A 13,443-nucleotide genomic window follows, 5' to 3' on the forward strand; every position below is an offset into this window, starting at 1 on the left:
CAAAAGGGATGGAGTTAAAAGTTAAGAAGCAGCACTTTGGGATCATGTATGTGGTGGAAATGCAGATACAATGAAGCTTTTTCCTCAGAAGTGTCCAAAAAATGAAATGAAATGATATTTAGAGAATTTAGATTTGGTTCCAGAAAGAGCCAAAAGGAGGAGGAGTGTTCATTCGGACATCCAGGTGATCGAGTTACACGTCGAATGAACTGAACTGGTGAGGAAGAAGAAAAGAAATTTTAAAAAAACATGGCGAATACAACTCATTGTTTTCTAAAGTGCTTCCCAGAAGATCGCTGAATGTGAAAGGAATGTACTGATTAAGGGTTTGACTCGCTATTCAAGTCCAACTACTTTTGCGATACTCAGAAGCTCCAGAAGTTTGTTGGTGTCAGATTTCTTCGATTTGTGTGAGCAGAAATGGCATCCAATGGCATCATCTGCTGTATGCATTAGAGGGTTGGTTTTTTTTTTTTCTTTTGATTTTTTTTTTTTTTTTTTTTTACACACAGGATGGCTGATGGGCAAATATTTGTGAACATTGGTGAAATTTTTGAAATGCTTCATTCAATTGCTACATGAAGAATTTCCAGATCATCTTCCTTTACAGTCTCACCCATGATTTCGCAGCAAAATCTTTGTAAATTTGTAAGATTTGTAAAAATTCACGCAGATTTTTTTTTTTGCGCAGATTTGGGCAGGGACGCATCACAACGGGCAGTCTGCCATAGCCGTCTTCGATTCGCATGCGTTGAACACGGGTACAGATAAAAGGTCTCATTTACCACAATGTGAAAGACACATTTCGTGCAATTGCAATTTCGCTAATTCAAGTAGTTTTCCGGGTGAAAAAATGCCGCAAGTTGCATCGCATATTTAAAATAAATAAATAAATAAATAAAAATAAAAAACAGCCATGCAACACTCACAAAAAACCCTTCACGAAATCCTGCATGGACCGATATCTCTAGCATGACATAAAAGTGAAAGCTTTGCAGGGATTACAAGCAAGTGAAGTTTAATCGAGTCATTTTAGGAATGATTTAAACACCAACATCCCGTTAGGTGAGGAAAACAAACAAACAAAAAAAAACCACAAGGACTTCATTATGGTTCATTTTCCAGAACATTCCAATGGCAAACATCACAAATCACAAATACCGCCGTTTATTTATTTTTTAACAACAACAGCAGCCCTTCATCGATGAAAGCTTGTACGAAACCATTTAGGATGAAAGGAAAATGATGACGGCACTGAGATCACCTTGTCTTAAGTTTTGGAAGGACGACGAGCTAACTTTGTTTTGGTGGAAACATGATGTAGAAATCCGCCATCGTTCCTTACACTGGCCTTGCTTTAAAACACTGATTGCACATCCTGATTTCATCATTAAGAAGAATATACTGAAAGTGCTGCCAAAAGAACCCGAAGTGACCCGTTCCGTTTTAGGGGAACTTTTGGGAGCAAAAATGGCACCTTATATATCAGGCAGCAGATGAAAACAGACCGACACTCAATTTGGCTAATGAAATACTGAGGACTTACAGCGATAGAGTACAGTCAAGCTGTGGAGCTGGACAACTTTACCAGAACAATTCAGAAATCTGGAAAACAGTACAAACAGATAGAGTGTGTTTTTTTTTTGTTTTTTTTTTAAAAACAGAGGGATGGCTAATGTTAATGGAGCGTATATTCCTTTGGCAATATATAAGAAACATATTTAAAAGCAAAACGTGGCACTTGTAACATACTACCACTCAACTCTTAACCCTTCACTGTTAACCATCATAAAGACAACAAATGGCTTATTTTTAGCGTAAACCCCGCCCCTCGCCGAACCTAACTTGTCTCCTCAGACTCTGAACAGAAAATGGTCACCAGTTGAAGTACTTCAATACGATGGAGAAAAAAAAAAAATTTTGAATGACTTTCTAGCAACCTCTCGATCATTGGATGATTGGATAATCTGAGCAAAGCGATCATCTTAATTCAGTAATTAACCAAATATGTACATTCCTTAAATCTCATACGGAGGGCGAAATGCTTTCGTTACGAAACCTCTGTGGCTCCCCTGAACGAGCCGCACGGCGATCATAAAACGCATCGTTTCGCTTTAAAATGGAATAACATGGAATAACTCGAGACGGACCCTGTGAACAAGCTCCGAGGTGCAAATAAATTACGCAGTAGTGAGCAGTTTGTATTCATTGACATTATCGTCCAAAGACAAAATGGTAAATCAGTCTCCAATTTGCCTGAGACGAAGGAAGAAGAAAAAAAAAAACAAGAAAAGAAAAATCAACGTCGCCCCGGAGGGCTTCTGCGTGTCATTTTAAAGTTAAGCTCAAGCTGCAGAGACGCCACGCTTCGTTCGTCTGTTTGTCTACACCAGGTTGTACTCCTTCAGGTTGAGCTGCAAGATGGTGTCCTTGACGGCGGCGAAGACGAAGCGGATGTTTTCCGTGTCTGTCGCGCAAGTAAAGTGCGAATAGATGATTTTGTCGCTGTCGGGATTCAGGTCGACAAACATCTTCAGGATGAACTCCCTCCCCGCCTGAGCGTCTCTCTGGGGCCCTGACGGAGAGAATGAGAAATGAGAGCAAGCGGAGGAAATTATAAACAACATGAAATACGTTACTGTGTTTATACAATCCTTTACGTTGTGACATGACGTAAAACAATACATCTCAGACATATGGCATATTCAATCCTGGGAATAAGAAACACAGTTGTATTTGAAGAACATTGTTTAAATGTGTACGACAGTACACCTGCTCAATAATCGATTAGAGACACTAATGAATGCATATTGCAAAATCATGCCGATACAGGCCAAGAGCTTCAGTTAACGTTCACATCAAATATCAGAATCGGAATAAAAGCTCTCTCAGTGACCATGGAAAACGGGCTGGGTTTGATTATTTCGGAAACTGCTCATCTCCAGAAATTTCCGCACACACAACAGTCTCGAGAGTTTACACAGAATGGTGCGAAAAACAAAAAGCCATCCCGTGAACGTCAGTTCCGCTGCTGCTGCTGCTGCTGGAAACGCCATGCTGACGAGAGAGGTCAGAGAAGAACGACCGGACTGGTTCAAGCCGACATAAAGGCAACGGTAACTCAAATAACCGCGCTGTACAACCGTGCTGAGCAGAAAAGCATCTCAGAACGCAGAAGCGAATGGGCTACAACAGCTCACGAGCATACAGGGTTCCACACTGAAAATAAAAACAAAAGTAACTGGAGCGTGACTTAAAATAGTGCTGAATTTAAACCAGTGGAAGGTAAATGTCCAGTTATTGCACAGACAGGAGATCCAACAGGAAGCCGTGGTGAAATTATGCTTCAGATATCTTTACAAGTTTAAAATTAATTCTACCAGTACAATTATAGAGATCACTACATATACAGAAGGTGATGAAGTGACAAATCTGATGAACTTCGCCGAGGAGCCATATTCGGTTCAGTTGCTCCGATAGATTCCGAACACTGCTTTATAAAACAAAAAGGACCGCCTCGATTCTAATGAGTCCACGATGTAAAAACCCAGCACCTTTATGATCAAGATTTCAAACCCACTCACCATCGTACTCAGGAAAGTAATCTACTAGATGTGAAAACATGATTTTCTCCTCCAGCAGGTCCTTCTTGTTCAAAAACAAAATGACTGAAGAATTCTGGAACCACGGATACGTTATGATCGTCCTAAACAGCGCTTTGCTTTCCTCCATTCGATTCTGGGGAAGAAGAGAAGGAAACGGAGATGTCAGGAACCGCTTGCACGTCTAGCACGGAACGATTTACTCCACAGAACATCCACAGAGAACACAAGTAACTTCTCAACAGTTATACATCACTGCTAACCTTCAAAACATCCGCTTTACAAAAACATTAAATAAATAAATAAATAAATAATATTTTGTGTTAGTTGTGATGGCTAATTTGCATTTAGTATTAGTGTTCTGACAAACACATGATGGTTTTAACCAATATACAGTACAGCACCTTGCGAAAGTATTCACCCCCTTAACGTTTTTCCTGTTTTGTTACATTACCACCTGGAATTAAAATTTATTTTTGAGGGGTTTGTACCATTTGATTTACACAACATGCCTACCATGTTGAAGGTGCAAAATATTTTTATAGTGACAAACAATAATTAAGATTTTTTATATATATAAATAAATAAATAAAAATAAATAAATAAATAAGACAAATCTTGAGTGTGCATAAGTATTCATTTGTGTGCATTAGTGGTGTTGCAGACTCGAGGGCCTTTCAGATCAAGTGTACGGCTGCGTTCACGCCATGTCGGAATCACCGTAATTACTGAAAGACAACCCGGACGTTCTACTCGGACCTGTTCATGTCCTCAGACTCAGAATGATGTGACATCAAGGTGGTTATCCAACTCTGTGCTAGCGACGTTAAACTGTATCGTATGCCTCGTTTATTTTCAGATTAATCTTCATTTATTAAGACATTAATAACAGTCAATTTACTGTGACGTCGGGAGCTTTCAGAAATTCCTAGTTTACAAGTTGTAATTACGAGTTCGCAAGGACGTGAAGGCTTATTACAAGAACGCTTTTTTTTTTTTAAATTATGGTAAATTACGACATGGTGTGAACGCAGCTTATTTATGCTGACATCATGTGGCAGATCATGTGACACCTTGACTGCACACAGGTGGACCTTAAATCAACTAATTATATGCCTTCTGATATCAATTGGATGGTCCCGGATCTTATTTTAGGGTTTCACAGCGAAGGGGGTGAATACATATGCACTCAACTTTTTTCATTCCACTTCAACAATTTGGACTACTTTGTTAAGTACTTTGGGAGGTGGGAGGAAACTGGAGAACCCGGAGGAAACCCAGACAGGCAGTGACCGGAACTCAAGAACTAACTGGACGGCACTGAGCTGTGGGACGGAAACGCTACCTGCTGCACCACTGCGCTGGACTAGTTTGGCATTTGCTATTACTAATCCCTGAAACAAACGATGGATGTTTACAAAGGTGTTGAGATCCTTTCCGATCCAGCCAGCTCACTGAGGATCCGTCCGTAACGAGCACTAGTTTACACGCATATAACCTGGCGCCCTCTGCTGCTCATGAAGGAATATCACACGTGACACAAACCTCATTATCGGACTCAACCAGGACTTGGTCGTATTCGCTCAGCGCCACCAGAAACATGATGGAGGTGACGTTTTCAAAGCAGTGGATCCACTTGCGTCTCTCTGACCGCTGGCCACCTACGTCCACCATTCTGGTCCAGACAAGAGTGATCAGTTACTATACACTAGAGACGGCATAAATCGCGCCGAAAATGCAAAAGGGAAGCAAACTGTTAAAAACAACAGACTAAAAAAAATTTCATGTGTACCTGAATATGACGCTCTGCAGGTCAAAAGGGTACTCGATGATGCCCGTGGTGGGCACTCGGACCCGCAGTACATCCTGCTGCGTGGGCACAAATGACGAGTCAGCAATCCGGTCCAACGAATTCAGGTAGCTGAAAAGTACCGAGAGAGATTTCACTCCTAATCTGCAGTACGGTTTGGAGTAGCTGCTTTTTAAAAAAGTGAAACTTCTCTGTGCAGTGAAGTTCTCTGCATTGGAACGAAATGGAAAGCTAAAAAGATTCCCTATTTACACTGACCTACATTTACATTTGTTGGTCAGTTTCTCTTTCTAACCTCAATTAAACACTGGCTTGTACTGGAAACACTGTGCCTGCATCCAGCCAAAACAGGAAGCGTTAGCAAAAGAACTCCTGCACTTTTACAGAAGTGAGAAATCAGGTGCGATCTGGCACATAAGCGCTACCGGACTTTTACATCAGCCCTTCAGAGTCAGCATTGTTTGTAAGGCTGCTTCTCATTTCGTTGAGTCTCCTTCTTCTTTCCTTTCCTTGTGGAGAACGGAGGCAAGAAAAGGAAACTAGAAGAGAAGGAATCAAAAGAAGAAGGAAAAAAAAAAAAAGAAGTTCTTGCTCACTGAAGCATCACTTTAAAGCGAAGTTCATTAATTCATTAACTGATGTGATTATATATACAGTTGTGCCCATATGTTTACATACCCCTTGCAGAAGCTGCAAAATGTCATTTTTATTTATTTATTTATTTATTTATTTAAATAAGAGGGATCATAAAAATCGCATGTTGTTTGTTATTTAGTCCTGCCCTGAATAAGTTATCTCACATAACAGATGTTTACATATACTCCACAAGACACAATGATAACTGAATTTACCCAAATTAACCAGTTCAAAAGTTCACACACGCTCGATTCTTAATCCCGCGTGTCGTTACCTGGATGATCAGCGACTGTTTATATGTTTTGTGAGAGTTGTTCACGAGTCCCTTGTTTGTCCTGAGCAGTTAAACTGCCCACTGTTCTTCAGAAAAATCCTCCAGGTCCTGCACATTCTTTACTCTTCCAGCATCTTTTGCATATCTGACCCCTTTCCAACAGACTATACGATGTCGAGATCCATATTTTCACACCGAAGACGACTGAGGGGCTCGTACACGACTATTACAAAAGGTGCAAACATTCACTGATGCTCAAGAAGGCAACACGATACATTAAGATCCAGGGGGGTGTAAACTTTTGAACAGGATGATCGGTGTAAATTGTTATTTCGACTTCTGGGAAACATGTAAACATCTTGTGTAGCTTCTGAAGGGTGGTACTAAATGAAAAAAAAAGATCTTTAAATAAAATAAGTTACACCAAACATCCTGTTCAAAAGTTTACACCCCCCTGGCTCTTAATGTATCGTGTTACCTTCTTGAGCATCAGTGAATGTTTGCACCTTTTGTAATAGTTTTCTATGAAACCCTCAAGTGTGAAAAGAATTGACTTAGCAATCAACAACAACAACAAAAAAAAACGACTTCCACATAGGAAAAACCTTTGTGTCCTTGCTCTAAAAGCCTCCTCTCTTGTCTCTCCTTGATTCCTCAGACTCCATTTTAAGAATTGGTACATCTTTAAAGATGGCTGACTCGATGACTAGAGATTTCCGGGTCAGGGGCTGAATGATGTAGGATCGAAGGAATCAAGCAGGCATCAATTAGTGTCTTAAATCTGTACTCACTATTTGGTGGAATCTGAGAGCTGGTATTCTCTCCTTCGATCGTAGCACTCCTGGATTCCCGGGTCGTTCCATAAACTCTTAATGGCATCTACGTATGGATTTATAAACACTGAAACTTTCTCTACGTCCACTTCTCGAACGATATTTGCATTTCCCTATAAAGAAGGAGACAGAAATGAACATGTATATACACACACACGCAACCCCAATCCAATTCCAAAAAAGTTGGGACGCTGTGTAAAACGTAAATAAAAACAAAACGCAATGATTTGCAAATCTCATAAACCCATATGTTATTCACAATAGAACATAGTAAACATCAAATGTTTAAACTGAGCAAATGTACTGTTTTGATTAATTTGATGGCCACAACACATCTCAAAAAAGTTGGGATGGGGCAACAAAAGGCTTATTTACATTTGTACACAGCGTCCCAACTTTTTTTTTTGGAATTGGGGTTGTAGATCACTCATAATACTATACATATAGTGTACGTGTATAAATAAATACTAAAGATCCCATTTGTGATATTGAGGGCTGATTGAAACCCCACTTAAGTTTACAAGTTACTACTGAGGACATGACCTATTACTGTGCTGCTGCAGATAAGTTTGAAATGTTCTGTAAGATGTTATTGAAGAAAAAAAATAAAATAGGCTTGCCTTTAGGACCATCCAGAAATAGAAAAGAGCACCAGGACATTTCTGTGGGGCTTTGAATTCGTATAATTAATTTTACGGCCTGAAGGGATAATCTCATTAGGGCTGTACTGTGTGATTAACTAAACTCGCTGTCTCTCATCTTATTTGTCTCATGACTTGCCCTACTTCACAACAAAGATGCATCTCTGGGGAAATTTGACCATCGATGAGATCAAATTATCAAATTTATGAACATTTAGATCAGGGGTGTCAGACCAAAGAAATCAGTTTCGTAGCTCAATAACACACCAACTCCGCTTAAATGTCTTCATTTATCTTGAAGGTGCAAATAAAAAATGGTGGTTTTTTTTCAAAGTAATCGAATTACTACATCTGAAGTATTCAGCCCTTCTTGCTGTGAAACCCGTAAATGAGTTCTTTTGGAAAGTGACCTGGTTACATTGGTGACGTTGCCATATTTCTAGCTTGCCAACGAAAAATGATATCCATCATTAGCACTTTGTCAGTTTATCACTCTATTTTTCTCCGTAATGGAATAACTGGCTCTTTTTTCCCCGCCCCTAATCGGTCAACTCCATTGCGGTCCACGTGATGATTTTTATTCACAACAGCGATGCTAGATTTATTCACTAATCCGAATCAGAACCGGCCATGTGTTCGACACCCATGACGATTTAGCCTCGTAATGACTTGATGCACTTGTTTATTGTCTAACGTGTATCGTGTAATAAGATCCCGCCGGCAAAAACAACATGAAAGACCCGGCTTCCCAAAGACCTCAGAGAGAACTGCAGAACGTTTCCAGCACCCCCATCCACATCTTAACTCCCTCGAGGCCTGGCGAAGACGGACGACTTTACCTTGTTGTGTTCGTATTTGTAGGGAATCTGCAGGGTGTCCATGGCTCGGATCATGGATTGAACGGACGTGAATATGTTCTGGTAGACCAGCTTGGTGAATCCTTTCTTGTCCTCCTCCGAGTAGCCCGAACCGTGAATGATTCTCATCTGCTTGATGAAGGTGCTCTTGCCGCTCTCGCCCGTCCCTACGGCGAGCAGAGATTTAAGGGATTTTAACAGATGCAAGAAATGCTGCGCAATCCTAAATAAATAAATAAAAGACACAGGGAAGATCATGTTAAGATGGGAAAGAAAACAGGGGGGTATGGAGTTGGAAGGACGGAAAACAAACAAGTCCTACACCTGACACCTTCTCATGCCAACTGGTCCACCTGCTGAACATGTGCAAGCTTTAGTAAGCCCTGTGTGTGTGTGTGTGTGTGTGTGTGTGTGTGTGTGTGATTTCTAAATGGACAGTTCCCATACATATAACCTATAGGTATGTCCTTGTGTGCAACATTTTGATGAATGAAAGGTATATCATTAAGACACTAATCTGAGCATAATAACTATATAATATAATAATTATATATGTTATGTTGTTCTGCATCTGTAGCCAAGCAGCATTCCTGTCTGTCCATGCATCCCCGTTTTTGCGCAAACAGACCATTCTAAAAACGCTGAACAATATGCACATTTGTGGTGCACGTTTGATCTGCTCGCATACACACAAACCGGGCGATTATTATTAACGCGTTTGCATTCTCCTGCTTTAAAATCCACATGCACACGACTTTTGCATAACAAACCGCAGCCAGTTAGAGTCACTTATCCGTGATTTATTAATCTTTTTGTTTGTTTGTTTGTTTGTTTATTCTTCTTTAGGGTCTCATTACCGAGCAGGAGAAGCTTGAGCTCTCGGCGGGAGTCCTTCTTATCCCGGCGGAGCTGCCTCTCTATCTCGTCGTTGATCCGCCTCGCTTCCTTCGCCTCTTCACTGAGGCAACACGCCATGACGGAGTCCAGAGTCATGTTTCTTTCCGAAATAAAACGATAAATGACACTGTTTTTGTTTCTTTGTTTGTTGAAAAGTTTTTCAGCTATTCCATTCCACTGAAGAGAGAGAGAGAGAGAGAGAGATACACACGCACGCACACACTGAAAATCTGGGTGTTGACAATTAAGCGCACGTGGAGATCAAGAAGAAGAAGAAGCCGACGAAGAAGTAGAAGTAGTAGTAAAGGCTAGTTTTCCTGTAGTCCAGAGTGGAGAACAGGAGAGGAGGAGGAGGAGGAGAAAAAGGAGGTGGAGAAGTGAGGCGATTCATGAAACGTCGACGCAATTTCATAAACAAAAAAAAAATATATATCTATATCATTTTTGTTGATATCATTTACGTATCATCGCTTTGAAAAAAGAAAAAAAAAAAAACACAAGCGCGAGCCCCTACCTGAGGCGACAAGAATGCGCACGTGCATATATAAATAATGTAAATATATACGTGTGTGTGTGTAGCCTCACTTTATAATCAACAGATTCCACACTCCATAGCTGCTAAACGATGTTTTCTTTCTTTTACAGCTTGTTATAAATCTAGATATAATTGGAATCGTTTTGAATCCTCATGTGTGACAATTCAAAGTGCTGTAATCCTCCCGACTCTCCAATAAATCATTTATATAACCAGAAAGCCTTGAAATCGTCAGGTTTTTCCTCTCGATTTCTCTCTCTCTCTCTCTCTCTCTCCAGTCGCTCGACCCCGGGCGTGGTAAAAAGCTGAATATGGCGGAGTTTCACTATTCACAATTCCCTTCCGACCACCAGACTGGAACGGTTCTGTTTTTACAGGAAAACCCTCTCCGTGCATGTACCGTGGGTCAGGTTTGAGGAGGAAAAAGAAGAACAACAACAACAAGTTCGAACAAATCCGTCCGCGCTGAATCAATTCATTAAAACGATTCTGTGCATCCACAATCCGGTAAATTCCAGTCGAAGTGCATTTGCTTTCGGATCTTCCATATGTAATTGCATTACAGGCTGCATCCACTCCCCTGCCTGCCATGTGACCTCTCTGAGAGAGGAAGCAACACGGCACAGCAAAAGACCTGCTCTCTACACCAACAAGGAACGATTTTACACACGCTTTACTTCATAATGTCACACTTTTCCCCCCACATAAGTTTATTTCTGAAATACTTTCTCGCTTAACCACGACGGTTATTAATGTTAGGTGTGTTTCTAACCAACTGAAAAAAAAACAACAATTCAGCTACTCAGAGAGTCAGGCTAGTTAGACTGTTTTATCCGCCCCCCCCCCCTTACACCCCCCTTCACAAATTATTATTAATCGAAAATTTCTCATATATATATATTACACATTACAACCTGTGTTATTTCTAATAAAATGATCATTTATTCATATATTATACTGACTTTTATTATCACTCACTGTGAACAGTGCTGCCATCTTAAGACTAAAGCTGAACATACAGCTGAATGTAAAATCTATAAAAGTTTCAGGACACCATCCATCCATCCATCTAAGATTTTCTATACCGCTTATCCTACAGGGTCGCAGGGAACCTGGAGCCTATCCCAGGGAGCATGGGGTAGAAGGCGGGGTACAAGCTGGACGGGGTGCCAGTCCATCGCAGGGCACAATCACACACTCGTTCATACACTATGGACACTTTGGACCTGCCAATCAGCCTACCAGGCATGTGTTTAGACTGGGTGAGAAAACCGGAGGAAACCCATGCAGCATAGGGAGAACATGCAAACTGAGAACGTGCAAACACAGGGCAGCGGCCTGGATCGAACCCCCGACCCTGAAGGTGTGAGGTGAACGTGCTAACTACTAAGCCACTCTGTGCCCTCACATGACCATCATATCAATATATACACTGATAACATTAAAAAATCATCTGCTAAATAATCTATAGCTTTGACCCGTCGAGGCATGGACTCCAAAGGACCTCTGTAGGTGTGCTGCGGTATCTGGCACTGAGACGTTAGCAGCAGATCCTTTAAGTCCTGTAAGTTGTGAGGTGGGGTCTCCATGGATCGGACTTGTCTGTCCAGGACATCCCACAGACGCTCGATCGAATTGAGATCTGGGGAATTTGGAGGCCGAGTCAACACATTGTACTCTTTGTCATGTTCCTTAAACCGTTCCTGAACAATTTTTGCAGTGTGGCAGGGTGCATTATCCTGCTGAAAGAGGCCACTGTCATTAGGGAACACCGTTGCCATGAAGGGGTGTACTCGGTCTGCAACAATGTTTAGGTAGGTGGTACATGTCAAAGTAACATCCACATGAATGCCAGGACTCAAGTTTTCCCAGCAGAACATTGCCTAGAGCATCACACCACACAGTGGTTTTTGTCTGGCCACCCTTCAATAGATGCCATTTTTGTCCAGTGTCTTTCTGATAGTGGAGTCATGAACAGTGACCTTTATTGATGCAAGAGAAGCCGGCAGTTCCTTTGATGTTGTCCTTGGCTCTTTTGTGACTTGCTGGATGAGTCGTTGCTGTGCTCTTGGAGGAATTTTGGAAGGTCAGCCACCTCTGGGAAGGTTCACTACTGTGCTGTACGGAGTTTTTCCATTGGGAGATAATGGCTCTCACAGTGGTCTCACTTTGGAGTCCCAGAACCTTTGAAATATATTTGTAACCCTTCCCAGACTGATGTATTTCAATCACCTTCTTTCTCATCATTTATGGAATTTCTTTCAACTTTGGCATAGTGTGTTACTGCGTAAGACCTTTTAACCAACTTCATACTGCTGAAAAAATTCTGTTTAAGTGTTGATTTGATTGAACAGATCAATGCAGTAGTTATGAATGCAGTTTCATAGATTTGGGGAATTAGTAATTACAGGGGAAAATACATTTTCACACAGGCCCAGTTGGTATTGTGTAACTTTTTTGCTTTAATAAATAACAGTATCAGTTAAAAACTGTATTTTGTGTTTACTCAGATTGCCTTTGTTTTATCTTAGATTTTGATTTAATTTCTGAAACTATTTGGTATGAGACATACACAAAAACTGAAGAAATCAGGATGGGGCAAATACTTTTTTTACAGCACTGTAGTATGCTTTAAGTCTTTTTTAAAGGTTAAGTATATGCACATTATCAGGTGAGAGATGCATATTGTAGCTACAAAAGATAAGGGAAGGTCCTAAGAGTGTACAAAAAGGTAAACTCTTACAGAAAAGGTTTTATCTTAAAAAAAAAAAAAAAAAAAAAAACCTTCATTTATCAGTTTTGTCTCTTTGTGGATCATCTAACGGTCTAATGTACATCCCTGAGTTTAGGTTAAACAGATTTGCCTTAATGTACTATGAAGAAAGAACCCTTAATGATACAAAGAACTACTAAAGAACAATTCTTCCTAAGAGACATGAGAGCTATGACCTTAATCATGTGTACATGAAGGAACTCTGATCAATCTGTATTATACACATGAAGGAATATCCCCACAACTGTTTAGATGTAAAGAACTTCATTGACTTGCTCATGTTTAATGTTTAGCAGGCTGGAGATTCTCCACAAGAGGGTGCTCTTAGTCAGTAGCTTGTGGGTGTGTGAGATTGGTAAAAGGAAGGAAAATGGCATGAATCCAGATCTAGCAGGACCTCAAAAATACAAGAACCCACTAACACGTGGGGTGCCACTTGAAATTTTGTAGCCCCTGACAGGTGAACAGGTAAATCTAAGCAATTTGAAGGCATGGCTTGTAGCTATGTATTATTAAGTATTTAGGTCATATTAAGTTGTTTTAGCTAATAATTCCTAAAAAGCTTGATTAAGGATTCAGGGTTAA

General features: G+C 40.6%; 1 protein-coding gene across 1 annotated transcript; it reads right to left on the reverse strand.

The window, feature by feature from the left end:
* Window positions 1-150: 150 nt before the first annotated feature.
* Window positions 151-10,901, reverse strand: LOC128603931 (guanine nucleotide-binding protein G(q) subunit alpha). Its single transcript, XM_053618714.1, has 7 exons — window positions 9,511-10,901; window positions 8,636-8,820; window positions 7,114-7,268; window positions 5,395-5,523; window positions 5,148-5,277; window positions 3,585-3,738; window positions 151-2,575 (listed from the first exon to the last, which is right to left on the reverse strand). Exons 1-7 carry the CDS (start codon window positions 9,644-9,646, stop codon window positions 2,385-2,387), a joined length of 1,080 nt encoding a protein of 359 aa, XP_053474689.1. The 5' UTR covers window positions 9,647-10,901; the 3' UTR covers window positions 151-2,384.
* Between the last annotated feature and the right edge of the window lie 2,542 nt (window positions 10,902-13,443).

This window comes from Ictalurus furcatus, chromosome 28 (genome assembly GCF_023375685.1).
Source record: "Ictalurus furcatus strain D&B chromosome 28, Billie_1.0, whole genome shotgun sequence".
NCBI classification, from domain to species: domain Eukaryota; kingdom Metazoa; phylum Chordata; class Actinopteri; order Siluriformes; family Ictaluridae; genus Ictalurus; species Ictalurus furcatus.

Excerpts from the sequence above, each read along its gene's own strand:
- LOC128603931 (XM_053618714.1), bottom strand. The coding sequence starts at position 9,646 with ATGACTCTGGACTCCGTCATGGCGTGTTGCCTCAGTGAAGAGGCGAAG. Across the intron at positions 5,524-7,113 it reads CTCTCAGATTCCACCAAATA|CTACCTGAATTCGTTGGACC; the intron begins GTGAGTACAGAT and ends GGTACTTTTCAG. Across the intron at positions 2,576-3,584 it reads TTACTTTCCTGAGTACGATG|GGCCCCAGAGAGACGCTCAG; the intron begins GTGAGTGGGTTT and ends TCTCTCCGTCAG.